Genomic DNA, 24,794 nt, shown 5'->3' on the forward strand with positions numbered 1-24,794 from the left:
AACAAATAAAAATAATAAACTGAAATTAAAACATAAATAAGATACAAATAATGTTTGTAATATTGTATATGAAAGAATGTCTTATCAACATTTCTTCATGTATAAAATGATTCACTGGGATAATTATCTGGACCACAGCCCAGTCAGAACCTATAAAATAAGGCTCAGGGGTTCTGATGTGAGGGGGTGTGGCAGGAGAAGCAGAGAGGAGAGACCCAGCTGTCTGGACTGGTGAAGCTCCAAAGTTTGCCTGAAGAAGTTACAATTTTGGGCTTTATGAGGAAGTTTTTGTCTCAGCCATGGCATTAACGAGGACAGGGACTTTAAAGCTCAAAACCACAGACTTTTGACCTTTGAAGTTAGTTGTAGGTTGAATATTGGACATTCGTGCTTCGTGGATTCAGCGGACACTACCTCCCATTTGACCAGATTCAGGCAGTCTGATTACGGGGAGCTGCTCTCTGCCTGCTCCCTCCTCCTGCAGACGCTGGTTCTCTTTGGGCTGTCAATAAATTTCCAAACCAAACCCACTGTTTCATGGTGGGATTGTTTTGTGTGTTTTGGAGAAATGTTTGTTCGCCTGAACAGCTGATTGTATGTGTGATCAGCTGGTTTAGGATGTTATAAATACATTGCTCTGCCTGAATGTAATTCAGAAAGCTGATTTGTCATTTTTCTTTTTTTTTCAGCCTTCAGGCATGGTTTGATTTGTAAATAGTAAAATTATATTGACCCGCTCCAGCCATTGTTGTCCTTCATATTATTGTAGTCACTCTTGAGTTTTATTAACTTTTCCCTTCACTACCTCAGCAAAAACCTTCTCATTTCTCCTGGTTCCATGGCCAATCAGTGAACAGCAGTCTGTTCACGTCAAATGTAGTCCCTAATCAGCCCCAGTCGGACCTGCTCAGGAGCAGGGACCAAAGAAGTAGGTCTCGGTATGGAAAAAAATGTAATGGAAATGCTCGCATAGCAAGCCGAGTGGAGTTGAGTAGGGCCAGTAGAAAACGGGGCAATAGTTCCCTGTACTATTTAGTATCTGACGTCGGGGTCTTCACTTATTTCATCAATACAATACAGGATAAGTTTACGTATCATTATTATAACTCCCCTAACTAGATGTGAAAGTCAAATGTAGGACCTAACCTCACCATCTAGATTTAATTTTGATCATCTTATAAGCTAACATACAGGGGTTGGACAATGAAACTGAAACACTTGGTTTTAGACCACAATAATTTATTAGGTGTAGGGCCTCCTTTTGCGGCCAATACAGCGTCAATTCGTCTTGGGAATGAAGATTTCGCTCCTTGCACCATTGAAACCAACGTTTGGCATTGGCATGAGTGACCAAAGGTTTGGCTATAGCAGCCCGGCCGTGTATATTGACCCTCTGGAGCTCCCGATGGACAGTTCTGGTGGAAACAGGAGAGTTGAGGTGCACATTTAATTCTGCCGTGATTTGGGCAGCCGTGGTTTTATGTTTTTTGGATACAATCCGGGTTAGCACCCGAACATCCCTTTCAGACAGCTTCCTCTTGCGTCCAAGTTAATCCTGTTGGATGTGGTTTGTCCTTCTTGGTGGTATGCTGACATTAACCTGGATACTGTGGCTCTTGATACATCACAAAGACTTGCTGTCTTGGTCACAGATGTGCCAACAAGACGTGCACCAACAATTTATCCTCTTTTGAACTCTGGTATGTCACCCATAATGTTGTGTGCATTTCAATATTTTGAGCAAAACTGTGCTCTTACCCTGCTAATTGAACCTTCACACTCTGCTCTTACTGGTGCAATGTGCAATCAATGAAGATTTGCTACCAGGCTCGTCCAAGTTAGCCATGAAACCTCCCACACTAAAATGACAGGTGTTTCAGTTTCATTGTCCAACCACTGTATGTTTCCTGTAGGAATATAATTTTAGCTTTTAGTTGTTTCATTTGACCCATGACTTGTTTTATTTGGTAAGTTTATGTAGGACTTCTGCAATTCCAGAAGACACATTCAACAGAAACCTCCATCTTTCCTTATACTATATTGGTTACCACAAAAGAGTTAAGCACAGCAGTAAAATATATATAGGGACCGTGTTGAAACAAAAATGAATTAGAGAGCAACCCACCAAAAACCCAGGGCTGACTCAGTAGAACACAGGATGCATAGGGGAGGATTGTGTGTCTGACAATGATGTTAGTCGAGGACGTGGAAGATGTGTACATAATTGGATTTCTGATAACAGGATTTCTGCTTTCCGGAGTTTGCAGTTACCTGGCATATCGTGAAATTAGGAAACATCTGCAGCAGTTCTGGCCATTGCAAGGCTGCCCAGCTTATGTGAAGGGATGTGCAGAGCTATCAACACTCAGTCTGAAATGCTAAGGGAGCAGAATCGCAAACTGGATGTGATCCTACAAGATTGCAGGCTGGCTGTGGTTCTTGGACTCAGTAGTGAAATGGGATAAATCTTGGAAAAGTTTCATGCTCGGATTTGGTGAAAGACCAGGAATTTGGCTGTTTGGATTCGCCATTGAGAAGCAACAGCGAGACTCTCAAGGCCGACGGAAAATTAAGAGTCAGCCTGACCCAAATAATTGTTGTTTTTCTGAATCTGGCTCCCCTGCACGGCCTTGATGGCTGGCTATTTTCAACTTCTGGAAGTTATGTAAACATGACGCTCTGCTCCCTCTGCCACCTCCCTTCCCTGAGGACATCTGTGGAGCTGCTCAGAATGGCCAGTTGATGAACATTCCATCATACCATCAAGGACAATGGCCTCTGTGACAGTGCTTCATGGACTTACTTTGCACACACTCACATTCACGCACGTATATGCTTATATAAACATACGCACCCTTGACATATAGCCTTCACTGTATCCTTGCAATGTTTTCTCGTATATGTGTTGCTTATTTGTGCTGAGGTTTTTTTTTTTTTGATATCTCAAACTGTATCCTGCTAAGGATAAGGTGTGAAATATGATTTTCTTTTCTCCTCTTACCTAATGTGGTGTTTCTTCTTATCCTCTTTTTAACTAATTGTGGCTTCATAGATTTTTAGATTGCTTGAAAGGATTCATAGATTTTTAGATTTCTTAGCAAGATTGTATTACAACTATTTCATACTAGTGAAAGCCAAACATTAGTATTTGAAAGTTTGGACTAAAACTGTTTTATACCAGTGACCCAGCTTAGAAGGATTCATAGATTTTTTGATTTTTTAGAAGGATTGTATTCTTAGGGATTATAAACTTGTTTTAGGGATTATTAATATCATTTGATTTGTTTTTCTGTTGTTTGATTTTCTGTATCATTTTAATGTTTTTCCTTATGTACAGTGCCTTGAGTGCCTTGTTGCTGAAAAGCGCTATATAAATAAACTTGACTTGACTTGACACCCCTGGGGGGCACCAGGGCTGATGGTTCTTGTGCGGGAGAAGATGGTCCCCAGCCTCACCTGCTGCTCCCGGTCCTTCAGGAAGCTGGTGATCCACTGACAGGTGGAGGCCGGGACTCTGAGCTGGATGAGATTCTTGTGGAGGATGTCTGGATTGATGGTGTTGAAGGCTGAGCTGAAATCCACAAAAAGGATCCTGGCGTACATCTCTGGGTGGTTGACGTGTTGCAGGATGAAGTGTAGTCCCAAGTTGACTGCATCATCTGCTGACCTGTTTGCCTGGTAGGCAAACTGCAGAGGGTCCAGCAAGGGGTCTGTGTTGTCCTTCAGGTGCTTCAACACCAGTCGCTCAAAGGATTTCATGTACACAGATGTCAGGGCGACAGGGCTGTAGTCATTGAATCCTGTAATAATGGGTTTCTTAGGTACTGGGATGATGGTGGAGCATTTGAAGCAGGAGGGAACCTCACACAGCTCCAGTGACTTGTTGAAGATCACAGTGACGATGGGTGCTAGTTGGTCGTGTAGGTTTTCAGGCATGATGGGGAGACATTATCAGGTCTTGAGGCCTTTGTTTTCAGGCATATTTATGGCAAGAATTTGTGTCTGAATGGTATGTGGAGGAGTTGGGTTGAGGTGTGAACTGCTGCTTTTCATACCTGCAGTAGAAGCTATTCAACTGATTTGCCAGACGAGGATTCTGCTCAGGGTTGGGGGCAGATCTCCTGTAGGCATTCAGGTTTTTCAAACCATTCCAAACAGCAGAACCTTCATGTGAGAAGCTTTTCTTTAGCTTCTCACTGTAGTTTCTCTCCGCTGCTTTGATCTCCATGGTCAATTTGTTCCTAGCCTCCTCATACAGGCCCTTGTTCCCACTGCTGTGAGCCTCTTCCTTATCCCTGCTCAACTTCCTTAAATGAGAAGTGAACCAAGATTTATTATTATTTTATGTGTCCTCCCAGGAACTGATGTATGAATGTTTTTTTTAGCACGGCCAGCTACTTAGAATGTTACACGTACAAAAAAATTACAACTCAATTACAACCAATTGTAGAATTACGTCTAATTTTAATATCAGCAATGAGGGCTATTTAAAGCCACTGTGTATTTTATACATACCAAATTTTATACCCTACAGCAATCTAAAACTTCATTGAAATTTAGCTAATTTACAATAAAAGAGACAAAGTAAAATGCTTAAGATGCTTTTTAAGTTTGAACAAAAAACCTTCAAGCCAGTACTGAGAACATAACCCTGAAGCAGCTTTAAAGAATATGGAACATCTGAAACCATGTGACAGGACCATCTCTCTGAACAGTGAGTTCAATTGAAAATAGTCAGAAAATCAAAGGCTTTCATCAAGTTTTTTCAAAGTTAAAATTAAACAGATGTTGTATAACGGGCAAGCTGTTTTTAAAACCTACACCTCTGACTGACATGAGTTATTAGAAATAAATGACCCAGGACAAAAGTACAAAAGAAAGAAAATTCTCCAAAATCTCCAAAAATGCCAATCATAAAAGGGTAACTGTTATATTTTATTGCTTTATGCCCCTTCTTGGCAGGACATTTATCCCATCCTGCTGTTTTAACGTAATAACCTCACTACAGGAGAGTGGACGGAGAAAATAAAACAACAACAGGTTCACAGGTTGTCTGACTTTGGTTTCTTTTCATTAAGAGAGGTGAAGCAGCAAATGTGGCCTTTTGCTGGTTTTCAGGTGACCTGCAAAATCTCCAAGATTTTTCTGATCATAATCCTAGCCTTCATGTTAGGTATAATAGCTCCTCATAAATGTCAACACAAGGTTGTCCTAAAAGCATCCCCAGAAGATAAAGGCATCAAGATAATGCAGCCACTAACTAACAAGTATTTGTTGCATCCCTAGAACTATAGCATAATATCTCTACATTACTAAACTATGTAAGCACTAGCATAATGGAAAAGGAACCTTGCTTTCTTTTGTTTCAAATGCATAAAGGCTGTTATTATCCTGAGAACCAAGTTTAAAATTTTACTATTCTTTCTGATGTCTTAAAGGAGCAATGTCCAAGCTTTAGTGACATCTAGTACCACCAACCATTAAATCACAGAAATACCTTGCAAATTAACTGCAACAAAATTCAACACACTACATTTTGGGCACTAACCTTTGTCAAATGCATGGACTATGAGGAATTGTACATTATGTTGACAAACACCTTGAGGTTCAGGAAAAGGTTACATACTGTATGTCAGACACTTAATGTATTGACGTCAGCAAACGCCTCTATATGACATGACTCATTTATTTGTGAATGTTTATTTTTCACAATTCATACTGAAACAATTTCTGTTGAGGAAGAAACAATTATTATAATAAAAGGAGAGTACTGATAAATGGAATACATGTGGATAAAAATACCTAAAATGCTTTTAGCAGATTATGACAGGCAATTTCAGATGGTCTTAATGGTTACTGATTCCAAATCACAAAAAGATGTAAAAAGTATACGAAAAGATAGTCTTATTATTGTAGCTTGAAGGTTTGATCAGACCAGAGATTTCTGAGGTTGGCTTCAGAGCAGAGTAACTTTCCAGCATTTTGGTTTAAGCTTGCTGTATATGATGGCCAAAGTAGGTGAACCTGCCAAACTTTATCCTTACAAGTATTACAGTTGTTAAAGAAAAACAGCAACTACCTGCTAACAAAAAACAAAAACGCCATACTGTCCTAGACTCAATCTATTTGTCTAGACAGGCATCCTAAACAGATGATCAACAAAATAGCTTTCCTCCTTCGAAATTTTCTAAAATTAAAACCAGATGAGAAACACACATAAATATAAATATTTATCATTAGATTTATTTTCTCTAGGTCAGAATATTTTAAATAAGCTTTACTTAAATTAAGCCCTTGAAGGTCTCCAGATAGTTCTAAACAAATAATTAACACTTTTTAACAGTCCGTTTCAAAAACTGCCCGGTGAACACATTAGGAAAGATATCCAATAGGTAAAAACACAGGGATTATTTAAATTTTAAGTGTTGGACAGGCAGAATGCAGATTTAAGCATTTACAGTGGGAGGAACAGGTGTTTGATACAATGGCATGTAATGTCATGCAATAAAATGTAAATTACTTACTTAAAAATCACACAACGTGATTTTCTGGATTTTTATTTTACATTCTGCCACTCACAGTAGAAGTGTACCTATGATAAAAATTACAGACTTCTACATGCTTTGTAAGTAGGAAAACCTGCAAAATTAGCAGTGTATCAAATACTTGTTCTCCCCACTGTAATTTGCTTATGAAACATTATAGAAACACCTGTATATTTAATTTTCTTACATCCAGAACTAAATCAGACAGGCAAAACATGAACATATGTGGTAAAAATATGAATGGTAAATACATCCATGCAATGCGTATAGTCAGTCTCCGGTAAATATGTCAAGGAAACACCTGTGTAACATCATATGCTTGCTCATTCAAAAGACATAGTTTTAAAGGGATAGCTTGTATTTTCTGAGGTGTGGTTCTTTGACGTTATTAGTAAGAAAGAAAGGCGAACATCAACATCAAATTTCTTGGGCCTTGTTCACATAAAAGCAGTTTTTCAAAGTTACGGGTGTACTTGTAAGAGAAAGAATTTCAACCAATCGAAACACACGTTCTATTGAACCTTGGCATTGCAGAAACACTGTCCTGATGCTGTCACTGGGCTGCAGATAAATAGTCAGCCACACTGGAACGGAGCATAGGGTTGCCGCCAAAGTTATCTGCAAGGAATCTGGCACTTGTTACGGTCTTTTGTTTTTTTGTCTCTCCTTTCTCTTCCTTTTTCTCCCTCTTTGACTTTTCCTTCCAAAGTTCGCTAAAGGTTTTTACGAACTCTACATTTATATGCCTTGTGCTCCACAAAGGTCATCTTAACATATTCTGCAACTGTTTCTGATGGTTGGATTTTCAACTGTATTGTGACATTTGAATTTTCTGTGGTATGACACTTCCAAGTCCTCATCCCCACAGCAGCTGGCACATCTCACTAATAGTACGCAAAGGGCCTGTAGATGTGCTCGAACTTTCTCGGGTATTCCTGGAAAACGTCTACCAAAACTTCAGGTCTGGCAGAACTTGTGACTCAACACCTGGTTGCCCTGCAACGTCAGTTCAGATAAGATCCACCACGGTGCTGTTTCAGTCTAGCATGGGTAAATTCTGTACAGGCAAGAGGAGCAGGTAAATCGCCACCACAGTCCAGAGGAGGAAACCCAGTATCATTTCACAGTGTTTGCAAGCAGAGAGTAAGAGTGACGTCCCCCAATGTCCACCTTCTAAGGTTTTAGGAACTTTAAATGGTCATAGACCCTGGTATATTTCTGACATGTTAAACCCTAGACTTTTCACTTTTCAAACTGTAGCAATCTGTTGGACGAATAAAATTATGTTTATTTTACAGTGTATCAGAAGTCTTGATTGCTTTCAAAACTAGCTGAAAATTCATCTTCACTTTTGGTTACAGTTGTTTTGGGTCTTTTAAAGTCCAAACATTTAAGGGTATCTTTGTTTGTGACAGTGAGGAAAGATATGTTTTAATGCTCTTCACGATTAGCAATTTTGCTTTAGCACTACATTCACATGAATTTGGTATTAATCTTTTCGAAAGTGAGTAGACAGGAAATGGGGTGGAGAGACAGGGAAGTATCCTGCTAATGGGTAAAATTGGCTAAAATCACATAGAGTGGCTGGGTGGTGTTTTTGCTAAATCTGTTTATCGTTAACAAAATTAGGTTAGCATTACTTGAATATTATTTGGCAGCAGCAGTATATCTGTTTTTAAAATAAACTCAGTTGGATCACGTAATAAAGGTGTGGAATTTATTTTTTTTCAAGGTTATCAAGCTGCCCCTCCATGCCTACATCTACATTAATGCAGTAATCCAAAATGAGTGTCACTATTGAATAAACAAATTGAACTGTTCCCCATTTTACTGAGCTGCCATCTTTAAAGAAAAGCGGAAAATGATTGTATTTTTATTTTATCCTCTGCAACAAGAAGTCAGAGTCCCTCAAGGAGCACAGCAGGTATCTGAGGGGGAAACTTGTGATTGAGCTATTTTATCTGAGCTCAGTCAGCATAGTTCAACCATAATTTTCTATCAATATAACTTATTTTTTCTGTGAGAGCTTGCCATCTTTGTCCTCACCCCGTGTTCATTGAGAACTGCAGAAGGGCAAAGAGAAAATTGCTTGTGTACAGTTTGTTTACCCCCAATCTCCTGCCTCTGGAAAGATAAAAAAAGGCCCTTTACAAAGAAACTGAAAGGTAGCTGAGTTGAACAGAAAAGAAAACTGAAGAATGGGGGATAACAGTAGAGGAACCCGTCTGAGTTTGAGCGGCGGGCTGCTGCAGGTACTTCTCGTACATAATGTGTAATTCAATGTAGTTCTAAATGTTTCTCTGGTCGATCTGATAGTTTTTTAAAAAGTAATTTTTTAAATCTACAAACAACATAAATAATAATGGGTTTGTTATAGTATTGGTTGTGTTGGCAGAACAGGAAGTCATGGAGTTAATAACATCACTGTGTTTAAAGGTATATGCTCATATGTTTGTTTTGGTCTAATTTTTCTGCCCTTTTTCTCATGGAACCTTTTTGTGCTGTTTGAAAAGCTCTGTGGTGGTTTCTAGATGCATTCAGGATTCAGTTATGTGTTTCGTACAAAACATACATTACTTCCAGCTGCCATTAATATTCTTTATTTGCTCCTTTCCCCTTCATTTCCCTACACTACATCCATTCCTCTCCACCCACCGACCCTCCTTCCTCAGGCATTTTAAATCCATGCAATTGAAGAATAAATACGGCACATTAAAACACTAGATATGAAATTGATTCATTCTTTGCTTTAAATAGCATTATGAAAACAGGAGAGGGTTGTTAATCAGCTGAAAGGTGGGAACTAGTTTTCGCAGGCGGAGGCGTGCAGATGCTGGTTGCTGCAGGCTCCTCAGCTTTACGACGTAATGCTGGTTCTTTATGGAGGCAGCCGAATCATCAATTTATGCTGATGACTCTGCCTCAGTACCGAAATACAGCCAAGACATGCTGTGAAGCTTTGATCAGGCTGGGGATTGGAGAAGGTGGCCTTTAGCTGCTAAACAGAACCACATACCCCGTTATTTGGTGGTATCTAACCTTTTTTTTTTTTTTACAAGAGCTGTATTTAAATAAAAAAAGAAATTGGCAGCAATTTTTTTATTTGCATGTACATGTTAATTTGGAAATTATTTTTAGGGCAGATTGAGGATGGTGCAGTAATATGAAGGCCCTTAATTTAGCTCAGTAATTTATTGATCCATTTGGGCATTTAAAAGACAAATACAAAGCAAAGTTAAAAGATGCATACAATCGCAGGTGTATGACAGGCGAAGGTGTCTTCACTGGGTATAAAAGTTTAAATCAGACCCTTTTCCACCAGGCATTAACAGGCACCAGACTGATGAGATCACGCCTAGACAGTACTGAATGCAGGAGTGATTACATTGAAGACAGTTGAGGACAGTTTTCTTCTTTCCATGGAAGTGGACTGGGAAACTTGTCCCTGCATTAGATTGGCAGTCTGAACATCATCTGTCCTGAGACATACGAATGACCGCTGAAATGATATGAAGAAGGTGGCTCAACAGAAAGAGCAGTTCTGCAATAAGTTGTGGTTTCAATCCAGCTTCCTGCCCCTTTACATGTCAATGTGCCCCTAAGCAAGGCATTTAGCCTCAAATTGTCTATTAACCTATGTATAGTTGTATGAATATGTGCAACTGGACAAATGTGGCTCTAGTGTAAAGTACTTTGAGTGGTCGGTATGACTAGAAAAGCTCTATATAAGTTCATTCCATTAATAATTTAATCTCCTTAAACAGCACATTAGCTGCATAATGTTTAATAAAAAACATAAACAGTGTTGCCAAAATTAGTGTTGTTCTCAGCTAATCTAAAATAATTAAACATCATCTAGATTTTTCTGAAGATAGGATTATTTTTCAGTTAACAGGTTCACTGCTTGGAATCTTTCCCTATTGAAATGAAAAAGGCCCAGATTTTATTGATCAGTGGATATCAGGACATTGTGAGTGAGGTATTTTTTTATTATAATATTTATTATATACTAAGTGCACTGTGGTTAAAGGGCTCTCCAATATTACACAATGTTTCTCTCAGTGCGCTGCTGATATCAATTTCTACATTTGACAAAATCTTCCAAATTGCAAATCTAAGTTTATTGCTGCAATTCAAAAAATTACCAGATTTTGAGATGCTGATGACTTGTCTGTCATTTTATGAGATCTTGAGAGATTGCACTGCTGAAATATAGACAGCCTTTACAAAAACAGTATTTACTCTAATTCCTTTTGGCAAAAAGAATATTTCGAGGTTGTGTAACCGAAACAAAATGGGTTTGGTAATTAGAGTATTTAATTTTGGCTATTTGGACTTAATATATTCTGAGCTTGGTGGTTTACTGTGGATCAGTCAGTAATAACACATAAGAAATCACTCTTTAGTGGCCTTTCTCAAGTTTAAACAAAGAAAGCTATGCAATTGTTGCAAAATGCTCAGACATTTCAAAACTATCTCATTGCTCCTTTTTTCCTGTGTAGTGAATTATTCATTTGAAACAGAATGAGATATGTCAGGCATTTTAGATGGAGGCACAAGAGCAGGCACATGCAGTGAAGCCAACTCACTTTGTGAAGAGTAATTTGACAACAATGGATTTTGTTTGGCTTTTTCCCCAGTCTGTTTAAAAGATTAAATTTTGTTAGTTGTTAAAGGACTGTATCAGAATCATTAAAGCTAATTAGCGGATCCCAGACATCTCAGCATGTGGAAATTTAAAAAGATGGAAGCCTCTTGTTCCAAAAGTCACTTTATTTGCATTTGTCTTCAGAGGACAGAAAAGATGTCTTTGAGAGAAAAACACCTTAAGGAAATTTTAAATTCCCTTTTGATGCATCCTAAAAAGTATAAGTGCACCTTACATCTACATGAGTTTACATAAAGCTTTAAGACAGATCCGAAAATGGTGTTCATTCCTGTAGAAAGGGCACATAAAGCTGTTTTAATTTTATACGCAAATTCTGCAGATTAAGCAAAAATGTGAGGAGGTTATCTATGTGTCTGTCTTCCACACTTTTGTACAAAAAACAGGTAATACAGTAAGGATGAGTCAGATGATTTGGTTTCACAGGCAATTCAATTAAAACAAATTTTCTTTCTAAATTTCTATTAATTATGCCTTGTTCAATGCAAAATTTGAAATGAAACTGATAGAGGAGTGAGAGCAAATACCTTTTTGAAAGAAAACCATGAGAAGCCACATTTGTAGTTTGCCTCCAGCATTGAAGGAGAAATAGCAACCATAACAACCTGAAAACACCATCTCCACAGTAAAGAAGTAGTAGTAGTATCATGCTGTGGGGATGCTGTTTCTTTCCCCAACGCGAGACATGTGGTTCTGCGAAGTATTATGTCAGTGGGGCTGAATACAAATACACCCAACACTTTATAGATATTTCTTTGGTAAATCTGAAAAACATACATTTTAATTTCTTTCACTTTAAAGAAATGCACTACTTTGTGTTGGGTGATCACATAAAATCCTGTAAAACACAATAAAGTTTGTAGCTGTCAAGTGACAAAATCTAAAAAAGTTCAAGGGGTATGAAAACATTTGCAAGGCACTTGTTTTGAACATGACCTTTGCAGTCCTCCTACTGGTGGTTCTCAGGCATTACACTTTAACAAATAAAGTTATACTTCAATAAATATAGACAGTTAATGAACTTCTGTAATAAAATCTGCAGTAATTAATCACCAAATTCTATTGATGAAACTTACCAAGGTTCCCCTGCTCTGGGGCAATATGTTCTAAATTAAATTACTTCTATCTGATTTACTTTGTTTGGATTGCAAACTAGATTACCGTTCATGTTTTACTGAATGAATGATGACCATTGATGACCATTCAGACAGTTTGATTAACAATGAACAGCAGAATTGTTTTAAAAAGTTAAATGTCTGTGCAAACATAATTAAAAATAAAAGATAAGAATCTGATCAAAATAAAAATACAATTCAGATACATTTTTTGTTACTCTTTAAACTGCTCTTGTTCAGTGTCCAAACCCACCATGAAATGAAGTGATTATGACGCCATTTGTTTAACGAGACATTGTAGCTGCATAAACAGGACAACACAAAATACAAGGGCAGGATGGAAATGTTCCCTTTCCCTCATTAATTACACAATTATGCTAAGCTGCATGCATGCCTATGAACCAGATGTTGTGTAATTAACCTCAGTGTGAAGAGAGCTGGTCCATTGTCTCTCACCTTCCAGACTGAAATGAAAACCAGGCTGAAGCAGAGATAAGGGAAGAACCTCCAGAGGGTTCCCAAGAGGTGAGAAACAAACTCAACTGGGCTGAGACAAATCTGATCAAAACGAACGAACATTTAAAATAATATGTGGACGTCCCGAAACATTTTTTAACATTATGTTATGCAAACATCTTAGGACCCAAAAGTAGAGGACATTGGCAGGTTTCTGCATCATTTCTATGGTGAAAGTAACAGACTATAGTGTGCTTTAGTTTTTGTCAAAACATTATATATTACAAAATACTGTAAAGAGATATTTTACCATGATCAATTCTTATACGTGTATCTGATAGTTCAGAGATTATGACTTGAATCTCAGAACAGTCAAGGTACACAAAAACAAACTTCAGACTTGACTTAGACTCGCACTCTAAAGACTTGAGGCGCAGTCTGAGCCAGTATATTATTCTGTATACAGGTCCTTCTCAAAATATTAGCATATTGTGATAAAGTTCATTATTTTCCATAATGTAATGATGAAAATTTAACATTTTTCAGATGTGTGTTACATAATTGTATGAGGCTAAATGTAATTCAGTTTCATAGCTCAGGTTTAAACCATAAAAGATCAAACTCATGAAAAAATATCAGGTTTGATGCTCCATGAAGTAAATAAAGTTGAATGCAGTCATGTTTCAGTGTATTTACATGAGTTTAAGTTTTCTGTAGTTTAATATTGTCGATTGAAAAAGGTTGTGTGGCTTCCGCACATTTTCACAGCAGGTCAAAAATTTGCGTGGATTTCCACACACTTTGATGCAACGTTAATTTTAGTACATGCCGAGTTGTGCGTAAAATATTGCACCGCAAGATTTTTGTGCATAAGTGCATTTTGTACATGAGGACCCTGGTGTTTGTCTACGTTCATTCTGAAAAACCTTAAACTGGCGTTCATGTTCTTTTGGACAAAAAAAAAAATTCCTCCATGCACATCTCCCATGAAAGTTGAACCTGTGCATCTCAGTCTGATTGCACAAGCATACACTTGCATGTTAACAGTAGCAAAAGCCTACCGTAGGTACCACAGTAGGTAACAATTATTTTTGGGATTAATAAAGTATTTTTGAATTGAATTGAATTTTCAGACCTCTGTGATATTTTTATCAGTCTCGCAAGTTGCAAATATCTTCTTCCTGAAGCCTCAGACAACTCTTTATCTCACTGTGGTCTTGACTTTTACTTCAACAGTCCGAAACAAACCAAACCCCCTCAGAAAGCTGAGTAACAATGTTGTAATCATGTCCACCAAATGTGATAGAACTGTAAGTAACTACCAGTTTTAAATGGCAATATATGAGGGGTGCTCTTATTTAATCTTTAAAATACACTTGCACAAAGTGTATTTACTTTGGTTTTTGTTCATTTAACATTAACATTTAACAAACCAAAAGCAAACAAAAGGCTTTAGGTTGTCCACATGATTCATATCCCCGTATCTTGTGCTTTCAATAATTTATGACAGCTTCACAAAAACAAGTTTAAAAATGCAAGTATTTCAGAAAAACATATTTTAGCCTCATTATTCTCAACAAAAACCTTATGAAATTTGCAAATTTAAATATTCTGTGTGTTTTGTTTGTTTGTGGATACTTGTGTGAGTGCACCAGTGTTTGCAGCTTTGTTCTGACCTGTTGCAGCTCCTCTTGGTCACCGGCCACCTCCAGTTCCACAGCAACCGAAGCGAAGGGACGACTGGCCATCTGCTGCCGTTCTCTCATCAGCTGCTACACAGAAAAACAGAGAAAAAGAAAAGAATTTCAGTGGAAAATCTTTAGCTTTTAAATCCATATGACAGTTTATTTTGTGTGTCTTTTTATTTATTTTTTTGTATTGCTTTTTCAAATGTTTCTTGTTTTTGTCTACATGTCTTGTATGCAGCCAGAATTTTAATTGAAGCTGCAAGGAAGACATACAGTGCCTTGCAAAAGTATTCACCCCATTGGCATTTTTTGTGTTGTTGCTTCACAACCTGGCATTGAAATGGACTGTTTGAGAGTTTGCACCATTTCATTTAAAGAACATGCCTTCAACTTTGTTTCACGTAAAGAAATACATCCTCAAACAACAACTAGGACAAATAACAAACAACTTCAGCTTTCACAACTGTTCACTATGTGCATGTGTTCAATATTTGTGTCCTAGATGTGGGTGGCCCTGTGCGGAAATGCATGTTGGGGTTAATGTGGGGTGGGGGGCTCATTGGGTTTACATCAGAATTTGCTGGGGGGTTGGGACTGTTTCATCCTGTGGCGGCTCTGGTTGGCAGGTTTGTTTGGACCTGGTAGACCCATTTTTTTGTTCATAGCCCCCTCTCCAGATAGGGATAAGGGGTCACTGGGGGCTGGGGTCAGAGTTGGGGCTTGGGGTCTGGGCTGGTGCGGTTTGCCTGCCTTCCCTCCGGAGACCACCTCCTGGGTCCGTAGGCTGGTTGCCACTCTGGGGCATCGGTACCTGGACCTGGGAGTAAAGTGTATGTATGGGGACTGTTATTGTTTTAATAACATTCACTGTTGTGTGTCTATACATTGGGTGCATGGGTGTGAATGTTTTTATGTGTACGCATGAGGGTGGGAATGTGTGATTGGGACTGTGTGCACTTGTTTTTATCTCAGGTTGGGTCTTGGGCTGCTTCCTCTCCTGGATCAACTTAGCCCCCATCAAATATGGGGCCTATATCCTTCCCACCACACTCCCTGCCGGTGGCTGGTGTCTCTGCCTGGTGGTTGGTTCTCAGTGTCCGGGACTGGGTGCTTTGGTGTGTGATGGCTCACTCCCAGTGGCTGCTTGCTATATCTATATAAAGCTGTAATGCTCCACTTGTGAAAGTAAATCTTTTGGGCTTCTTCTTGGCAGTAAGACAACAATTCTGAGTGCTACTTTGCCAGACAGGACATGTAAAAAAAAAAAAAAAAAGAAAGGCAGTGGAACCGCAGATGAAACAAGAAGGCATTATAAATAGGATAGCATTAAAGGAATAAGGAAATGAGAAAGGGAAGAAGGAAATATTGGTAAATGGGTGGCAAACATCAAAGTAGACATCAGATGGAGAAAGTTAATGAGTCAGAAAAAAACAGGAGGGACAACTTCATTGATAGTGAAATGGCAGGTAAACAAAGGCAGATGGTCAGACCTTTGTCAATGTGAATCCAAATGGTAAATGGTAAATGGACTGAACTTATATAGTGCTTTTCCAGTCATACAGACCGCTCAAAGCAAACCAAAATCAGAACCAAAACAGATCATGTGTATTAATATAACACCAATTTTTGAAAGCACTCTCTTCAAAAACAAAAAGAGAAAGGAAATGCATATGCACAGACATCCAGATTCCCATGTGAAAAACGATTCTCATTACACTCTTCATCCTGAGTCCTATTCCCCAGCTTTTTCCACTTCACCAAAAACATGTTAATGGGGTTTTGTTTCTACAATTAGCTTGGGGGATAGCCACCTGTTTCATACACACATGCATACAAAAACCATGGTCAATTATACAGAATTCAGTAATCATCATTGTAGTTTCTTTGTACCAAATATTCTGTATCCATTTTATAATCACATTTCCCACACACCAAACCGCCTCAACAAATAAGATTTTAAGAATGGACATGCAGAATGACCATGACCTTTGCTACATCTCTTCTCTGCTCAAAGGCATAAATCAAACAAAGATCACACAGAGAGGAGCCTCGGGAAGGAAATCAAAGATTGTAACTGTCTTTATAGTGATTCTCAAAGTTCAGTTCAGATCTGAATCAAATCTGGACCCAGTCCACAACTTTTTTTTTAACCTGTAATTTCCATGCTGGGGACAGACTGAATAGGAGAATTGCATAAGAAATTGTAAAACATGGACGCTTTTTTTCTCTCTCTCTATACTCTGATAGCCCATTGAGGGACAATCGTTATTGTCAATGGTACATCCAACACATAAAATGCATTCACCAAAAAGAGATAATTAATAAAATCTCGACAAAGACACTTTATGAAAAACAAACTGTGACAGTGGAATCCATAAAGTCCAGTGAAAGCTCCGTAGCAACATGTTCCAGATGTGAGGTGCATGGTAACAGAAGGCAGATCTTTTCTGCTCCGTATGGATGTTTGGAACTTAAAAGGTGAGCCATGATTATGAACGGACAAAATCCTTACTAATGTTCCAAAAAAGCAGGTCTAATAAGTAAGAGCTAGAATGACTCTTTATAAGTAATTAAATAAAAGTGCTGGATCAAAGTTCTGGATCAAACAAGTCTCTTTCACTTTGAAAGGAGCACTAAAGGAGAGAGGCTAAATTTGGTCACTGCTGCTCCCTATCTGCAATGACTAACAGCAGTGTTGTAGAGACCTGAGCACATCTAAGCATTAGTTGTTAATAATTATGACATTGAAAACCAAGCATTTAGTTTATGAAACAAGAGAAAAAAACTCGTCCCCTAAAGTATGTGCATGATTCATTGGAACCACAAAACAAAACAAAAAGGAAGCCAGCTAACTCTAGCTTAGTATCTGAACACATTTTTCCACTGTGCGAAGATCCTCAGTAGAGCGAGATGCTGGTATACTGAAAACTTTCTGAACACATACAGAAGGGAGAACAAGTATTTGATACCCTGCCGATTTTGCAGGTTTTCCCACTTGCAAAGCATGTGAAAGTCTTTAATTTTTATCACAGGTACTCTTCTACTGTGAGTGACGGAATCTAAAACAAAAATCCAGAAAATGACATTGTGTGATTTTTTAGTAATTAATTTGCATTTTATTGCATGACATGAGTATTTGATACATAAGAAAAAACTAAACTTAATATTTAGTACAGAAATCTTTGTTTCCAATTACAGATATCCGACGTTTCCTCTAGTTCTTGACGAGGTTTGCACACGCTGCAGCAGGGATTCTGGACTACTCCTCCGTACAGATCATCTCCAGATCCTTCAGGTTTCGGGGCTGTTGCTTGGCAACATGGACTTTCAGCTCCCTCCAAAGTTTTTGATTGGGTTCTGGTTCTGGAGACTGGCTTGGCCACTTTAAGACCTTGAGATGCTTCTTACGGAACAATTCCTTACTTGCCCTGGCTGTGTGCTTCGGGTCGTTGTCATGCTGGAAGAACCATCTTCAGTGCCCTTACTGAGGGAAGGAGGTTGTTGGCTAAGATCTACCAATACATCGCCCCATCCATCCTCCACTCAATATGGTGCAGTTGTCCTGTCCCCTTTGCAGAAAAGCATCTTCAAATAATGATTTTTCCACCTCCATGCTTCACGGAAGGGATGGAGTTCTTGGGGTTGTACTCATCCTTCTTCTTCCTCCAAAGACGGTTAGTGGAAGTTAGACCAAAAAGGTCAATTTTTGTCTCATCAGGCCACATGACCTTCTCCCATTCCTCCTCTGGATCATCCAGATGGTCGTTGGCAAACTTAAGACGGGCCTGGACATGTGCTGGCTTGAGCAGGGGCACCTTGAGTGCGCTGCAGGATTTTAATCCATGGTGGCGAAGTGTGTTACTAATGGTCTTCTTTGAGACTGTGGTCCCAGCTGTCTTCAGGTCATTGACTAGGTCCTGCCGTGTAGTTTTGGGCTTATCCCTCACCTTCCTTAAGATCATTGATGTCCCATGAGGTGAGATCTTACATGGAGCCCCAGACCGAGGGAAATGGACCGTCATCTTTAACTTATTCCATGTTCTTATAATATAACTTATAATAACAGTTGTTCCCTTCTCACCAAGCTGCTTGGCTATTTTACTGTAGCCCATCCCAGCCTTGTGCTGGTCTACTATTTTATCCCTGATGTCCTTACACAACTCTCTGGTCTTGGCCGTTGTGGAGAGGTTGGAGTTTGTTTGATTGAGTGTGTGGACAGGTGTCTTTTATACAGATAACAAGTTCAAACAGGTGTCATTAATACAGGTAATGAGTGGAGAACAGGAGGGCTTCTTAAAGAAGAATTAAAAGGCCTGTGAAAGCCGGTATTCTTACTGGTTGTTAGGTGATCAAATACTTATGTCATTCAATAAACATGTAATGCATGACAACTGGACAGGTATGGCAAACAGGCAAGGACATGGACAGGTTTGGCACGCCAAAGTGACCAGTGAATATTTCCACGAGGAGTAAACAGAACAACAGAGTATATATGGGCAAGACAAAGGTGAAAAAAGAGAACTGATTGGCATGGAACAGGTGGACCAGATGAGCTAATTACAGGCTGTGGCAGTAGCCAACACAAAACATAGCTAAAACTAAAACAGGAACACAAGGACATAATCAAACCTAAGAAACATAGCTACAGAATACAAGAATCATGAGAAACTAAACCTAAGGAAAGAACTAAAGCACCACCTGGAATATGATCAGAAACAAGATCCAAAACACATCTTGAAGAACATAATCAGAAAAGGCATACAAGGAGACCAGGACATGGAACACAGGCAGCTAAACTGACATGGAGCAAGGTAGTTAACAGGAGGAACAATTGGTGAGCAATGAAAACCAGAGGGTATAAATACAGAGGTATGCTGGAGAATGGACCAATGAACAAGGGGGGGGCTAATCGGGAGAAATATGGAGCAGCTGGTTGCAGGAACAATGCAGGGCAAACTGAAGGAGCGAGGCTAATTAACACAGATGAGTATTGAGTCCAGGGAAGTAACAGAAACATCTAAACACAAGAATGAATCATGAACCTAAACTACAATAAATGAACTAAAATAACACTAACAGAAGAACATAAAAGTGGAAGTGCAGGGAAAACAGACAAGGAACTCAAAACCTAACACAGGCAGATCATGACATTTTAAGGTTGAAGAATGTTTTTACAATGTAAAACGTGAGCTTATGAAAAACCTAATGGAATGTGGGATAAAAACGTAGTTTTGAAAAAAGCATAATATATTTTATGGGGTTAAGGGGGTTCACTAAAGGCAGACAGTGCTATTTTTCATACTAGGTTGCTTAGCATTATAACTGTTCTCTGTGGATCTAAAGCTATTTTAGAGGTACAATGTTGAGGAGCGGCAAATGTAAAGGAGGTGAACTGGCAGTACTTGTGAACAACAGATGGTGTAATCCAGGACATGTTACTGTGAAGTGTCATCTCTGCAGTCCAGATATTGAACTGTTGGCAGTACATTTTCGTCCATATTATTTACCCAGAGAGTTCACCAGTGTTATTTTGGCAACAGTTTATGTTCCACCTTCCGCTGTTGCTGACACTGCATGTGATGCCATCAGCTCAGTTGTTGCTAAGCTACAGACTCAAACCCCAATGCTTTTGTGGCAATTTCTGGTGATTTTAACCATGCTTCACTCTCTGCTACACTTCCAACATTTCAACAGTTTGTCAGCTGCTCTACCAGAGAAAACAAAACATTGGATTTGTTTTATGCAAATGTCAAGGACTCATACATCTCTACAGCAAGACCTCCTCTAGGCAAATCAGATCACAATCTTGTTTTTCTCTGCGTGAAATATAAGCCCCTTGTTCAGAGGCAACCTGTTATAAAGAGTACTGTGAGAAAATGGTCACAGGAAGCTGAAGAAGCTCTGCAAGGTTGCTTTGAGGGTACAGACTGGGACGCACTGTGCCAGCCACATGGAGAGGACATCAATGCCATGACTGAGTGTGTAACCGACTATATAAACTTCTGTGTGGATATCATCATCCCCACCAGAACCTTGAGTTGCTTCCCCAATAACAAACCTTGGATCAACAGTGACCCGAAGGACCTGCTTAACAAGAAAAAAAGAGCCTTCAGAGAGGGAGACAGAGAATTATTGAGGAGTTTACAGAAGCAACTTAAAGTCAAGATAAGAGACAGCAAGGAGGTGTACAAGAAGAAGCCGGAGAGCAAGCTCCAGCAAAACAATATCAGAGATGTGTGGACATGGATGAAGAAGATCACAGGCTTCAAGCAGAAGGATAATCAGACCAATGAAGGTCTGGACAGAGCCAATGAACTGAACACATTCTTCAATAGGTTCAGTTCAGAAACAAGCTTCGCATCCTCCTCTCCTACTCACAGCCAAACAGACATCCCACCCTCCTTTGACCCACAGGACCCACAGCTGTCCAGTAACACCTCAAATCTTTTATCTTCCACCTCAGCCCTAGACCCTTCTGCTTCTACATGTTTGCCTTCAACCATATCAGAAGATGCTGATGCTTCCTTTGCTTCCCCTTTCCACCTGTGTGTCTCAAGAAGTCAAGTGAAGATGCAACTGGAGAGACTTAATCGGAATAAGGCTGCAGGTCCAGATCATGTCAGCCCTAGAGTCCTGAAGGGCAGTGCAGTGCAGCTCTGTGGGATTCTGCAGCACCTCTTCAACCTTAGCCTGGCCCAGAAGAAGGTTCTGGTGTTGTGGAAGTCCTCCTGTCTTGTTCCGGTACCAAAGAAAACTCACCCATCAGTCCTCAATGACTATAGACCTGTTGCCCTGACATCCCACATCATGAAGGTCCTAGAAAGACTCCTGTTGGCCCACCTGAGTAAGCAAACAGTAAACCATCAAGACACCCTTCAGTTTGCTTATCGCTGTGGAGTTGGAGTTGAAGATGCCATCATACACCTGCTTCAACAAACCCACTGTCATCTGGACAAAGCCAGCAGCACTGTGAGGATCATGTTCTTTGATTTCTCCAGTGCATTTAATACAATCCAACATGATTTGCTTTGTCAGAAACTCCAGAAGACTCAGGTGGAGGCCTTAACAATCTCCTGGATCAAAGACTATCTGACAAACAGACCACAGTTTGTGAGACTGAAGGGTTATGAGTGTAACCAGGTAGTCAGCAGCACAGGAGCACCACAGGGGACTGTACTCTCACCATTCCTCTTCACTCTGTACACCTCAGACTTCCAGTACAAGACAGACTCCTGTCATCTGCAGAAATACTCGGATGATTCTGCAGTCGTGGGGTGGATCAGAGATGGACAAGAAGCTGAGTACAGGAAGGTGGTGGACCACTTTGTGGCATGGTGTGGAAACAATCATCTCATCTTGAACGTGACTAAAACAAAGGAGATGATTGTAGATTTTAAGAGAAACAGGAATAGGTCAAAAACTATTTCCATCATGGGAGAAGAGGTGGAGGTGGTGGATGAGTATAAATACCTCAGTGTTCACCTGGACAACAGACTAGCGTAGACATGCAACTGTGAAGCCATCTACAAGAAGGGACAGAGCAGACTGTACTTCTTGAGGAAGCTTAGGTCCTTTGGTGTTTGCAGCAAGATGCTGCATATCTTCTATAAGTCTGTTGTGGAAAGTGTGATCTCTTCTGCCATCATCTGCTGGGGAAGCAGCATCAGAGCCAGGGGCTTAAAAAAGCTCAACAATCTGATAAAGAAGGCTGGCTCTGTTCTGGGGACTCCTCTGGAACCTCTGGAGATCATTGTGCAAAGACGGATTCTTCATAAAATCAAGAACATTATGCAGAACCCTGAGCATCCTCTTCATGAGACTGTCCTACAACAACAGAGTGTCTTCAGTCAGAGGCTTCTTCAGATCTGCTGTAAGACAGAGCGCTACAGGAGATCCTTCCTGCCCACAGCCATCAACATCTACAATGGCTCTTTGAAGAAACCTTCATAATGAGCTACAACAACATTTAATTTCCCTTTGGGATTAATAAAGTATTTTTGAATTGAATGGAATTTATTTTGTTTATTTTTAGGAGTAAGAAGGTGGACTTTGTTGAGGCAGACAAATTTATGAAGTTAATCAATGTTAAGTTAAAATGTTTACCATAATTTGAGCACTAATTAAGGTTTACAGTCAATACTTATAGGGGCTTATGGTCACTAAGAAACAATTACAGCCATAAAGTGCCATTGTGTTTTGCTTCTAGGGTTTAAACACATTTAATCAGAATCAGAATCAGAATCAGAATCAGAATCAGAAAAGCTTTATTGCCAAGTACGTTTTTGGACATACAAGGAATTTGTTTTGGCGTTAGGGTTAGGGGTTAGGGTTAGGGGTTAGGGGAAGTTTAATGAAGATATCCGCTGATCACCAGTTCCTCCAGACCTTTGACCTCATCTAAACAATAGATTTATACCTTTGGATGTAACATTGGGGAACTGCTGGGCTAAAATAACATTTATGATTTAAAGAAAAGACACGGAAACAATAAAATGTAGCAAAACAAGAGTGTAAGACAGTGTAGAATAGAGAAGTACAAAGTATTAAAGAAATAAAGTAGTTGAAAGGATCATGAAAAGAAAAGGGAAATAAGCCACTTTTAAATGTCAACAGCTTCCACACTCTGTTACCTGTCCCTAAACAGAAGTACCTCTTGTACCTCTGTGTCCTCTCCTGTTTCTGAAAAAGCCTGCGCACTGACATTAACTAGCTGTCAGGTGTTGTGGGAGCAAGCCGCAGGGTGCTCGCCTGCCGGTGTCAGGCTCTTTAAGCATGAATGAATACCACACCTGTAGCTACAGAGGCACAATCAGCCGCTCCAGAGGCAGCAGCTCGCTCTGTTAGCATGCTGCCGCGTCGGCTAATGTGATGTCTTCTCTTGTTAGTTGTCAGTGCTTTGCTAACGCTGCTCAGATGACAGATTGTGCTCGGTAGCATCCCTGTTAGGCTCCTGCTGATGCCAGCTTGAATCAGTGAGAAGTGAGAAGGCGTGGGTGGGATGTACTGTGAGCTTAAAGTGTTGGGGAATACATCCTCTCTAAACTGTTTTAGATAAGTAGTAAACATAATAGTTAGCAGCATTTCAGAGTATATGTTCAATTGTTTGGTAGTTCACTGTTAACAGAAATTAGTTAACATCTTAATTTTTAGTCCCAGATTAATTATAATAGCCTGATGTTTTTCACATTTCTTGTCATTTTCTGACTGGTAGATAACAAAACGTTTGGAAAAAACTGATTTGTTCTTTTTTTTATCCAAAATACAATCTGTTGTAATCAGATCTAGGTCTGTCCATATGAAAACCATTACAGAGGACAGCATTGTCAGCAGCTATAATATACAGCTGACTGACACTTCACATTAACCAAACAGAGATCTAAGAGATTTCTGAACTGCCTTTGCAAAGTCAATAAAAACAGCTTAAACTGTTTGACAGGAATTTGTGTTTATTTTATATCTTAAAAAATATTATTTAGCACTCCTTGTTAAAAGATTAACCTAAACATTTCCCCCTGGAAGATTAAAAAGATGTATCTTGTGTTTCTTAAACAACTCTTGACTAGTGACAAAACACAATAAAACCGGAGAGAATTTCAGAGAACTTCATTTGACCCGTTTACAGTGTTGCCCACATCTTTTAGCAAATCTTTCTGATTTTATGCAGAAGTATAATCTAAAACAGAAAAGGTTTGAAAAAGTTTTGTTTTACCAAAATGAGAGCCTTGGCCATGTGTTTTGTTTCATCATTCCACTGAATTGACAGCCCATTTTTAATATTCTGGTAGAGGCCACCAGATTTTAACATAAAATGTTCCCAGGGTGTTTGGAAGAGAAACAAGCCCACAGCATCACAGATCCTTCACAGCAATGGCCACAAATGTATCCTTTGTTTCACACCAAACCTAACCTGAACCTCTTTTTTTTTCGCCAAACATTCAATCTTATGACACAGTTCCAGTTAAAGTCCCAGTAGAGTTTTGCAAACTACACATGTATATGTTTGGGATGGAAAAGGCTTTTATCTTGTTTCTCCACCAGAGAACCATTAGGCATGTAGATGTGACCACAAGATTTCTCTTTGCAGTGATTCCTCATCACTGAGCTTTGAAGACTTTTTTTTTTTACTTCCCTTACATCCTTTTAAATATGGGTCATCTGCAGTTTATTCATCTTTACCTGGGCTGCCAATAAATAAGGCAGACACTGCAAACACAAACAATGATTTGTGACAGTTTCTCTCTTACAGTGAGGTGTGTTCTTTGCTCTTATCCTACTAAAGACAGTACTCCTCTCTTAGTTTAGGGAAAAAATGCTCATTCCTATC

General features: G+C 39.3%; 1 protein-coding gene across 2 annotated transcripts in view; it reads right to left on the reverse strand.

The window, feature by feature from the left end:
• LOC124859164 (attractin-like protein 1) overlaps window positions 1–24,794 on the reverse strand; it is a 482,005-nt gene that overhangs the window by 65,681 nt on the left and 391,530 nt on the right. For both annotated transcript variants that reach the window (XM_047351754.1, XM_047351757.1), the window contains exon 28: window positions 14,459–14,554. In XM_047351754.1, coding sequence (XP_047207710.1) covers window positions 14,459–14,554 — 96 coding nt within the window. The remainder of the gene's footprint in view (window positions 1–14,458; window positions 14,555–24,794) is intronic.

The sequence above is a fragment of the Girardinichthys multiradiatus genome, chromosome 22 (assembly GCF_021462225.1).
Source record: "Girardinichthys multiradiatus isolate DD_20200921_A chromosome 22, DD_fGirMul_XY1, whole genome shotgun sequence".
In the NCBI taxonomy this organism is placed as follows: Eukaryota; Metazoa; Chordata; class Actinopteri; order Cyprinodontiformes; family Goodeidae; genus Girardinichthys; species Girardinichthys multiradiatus.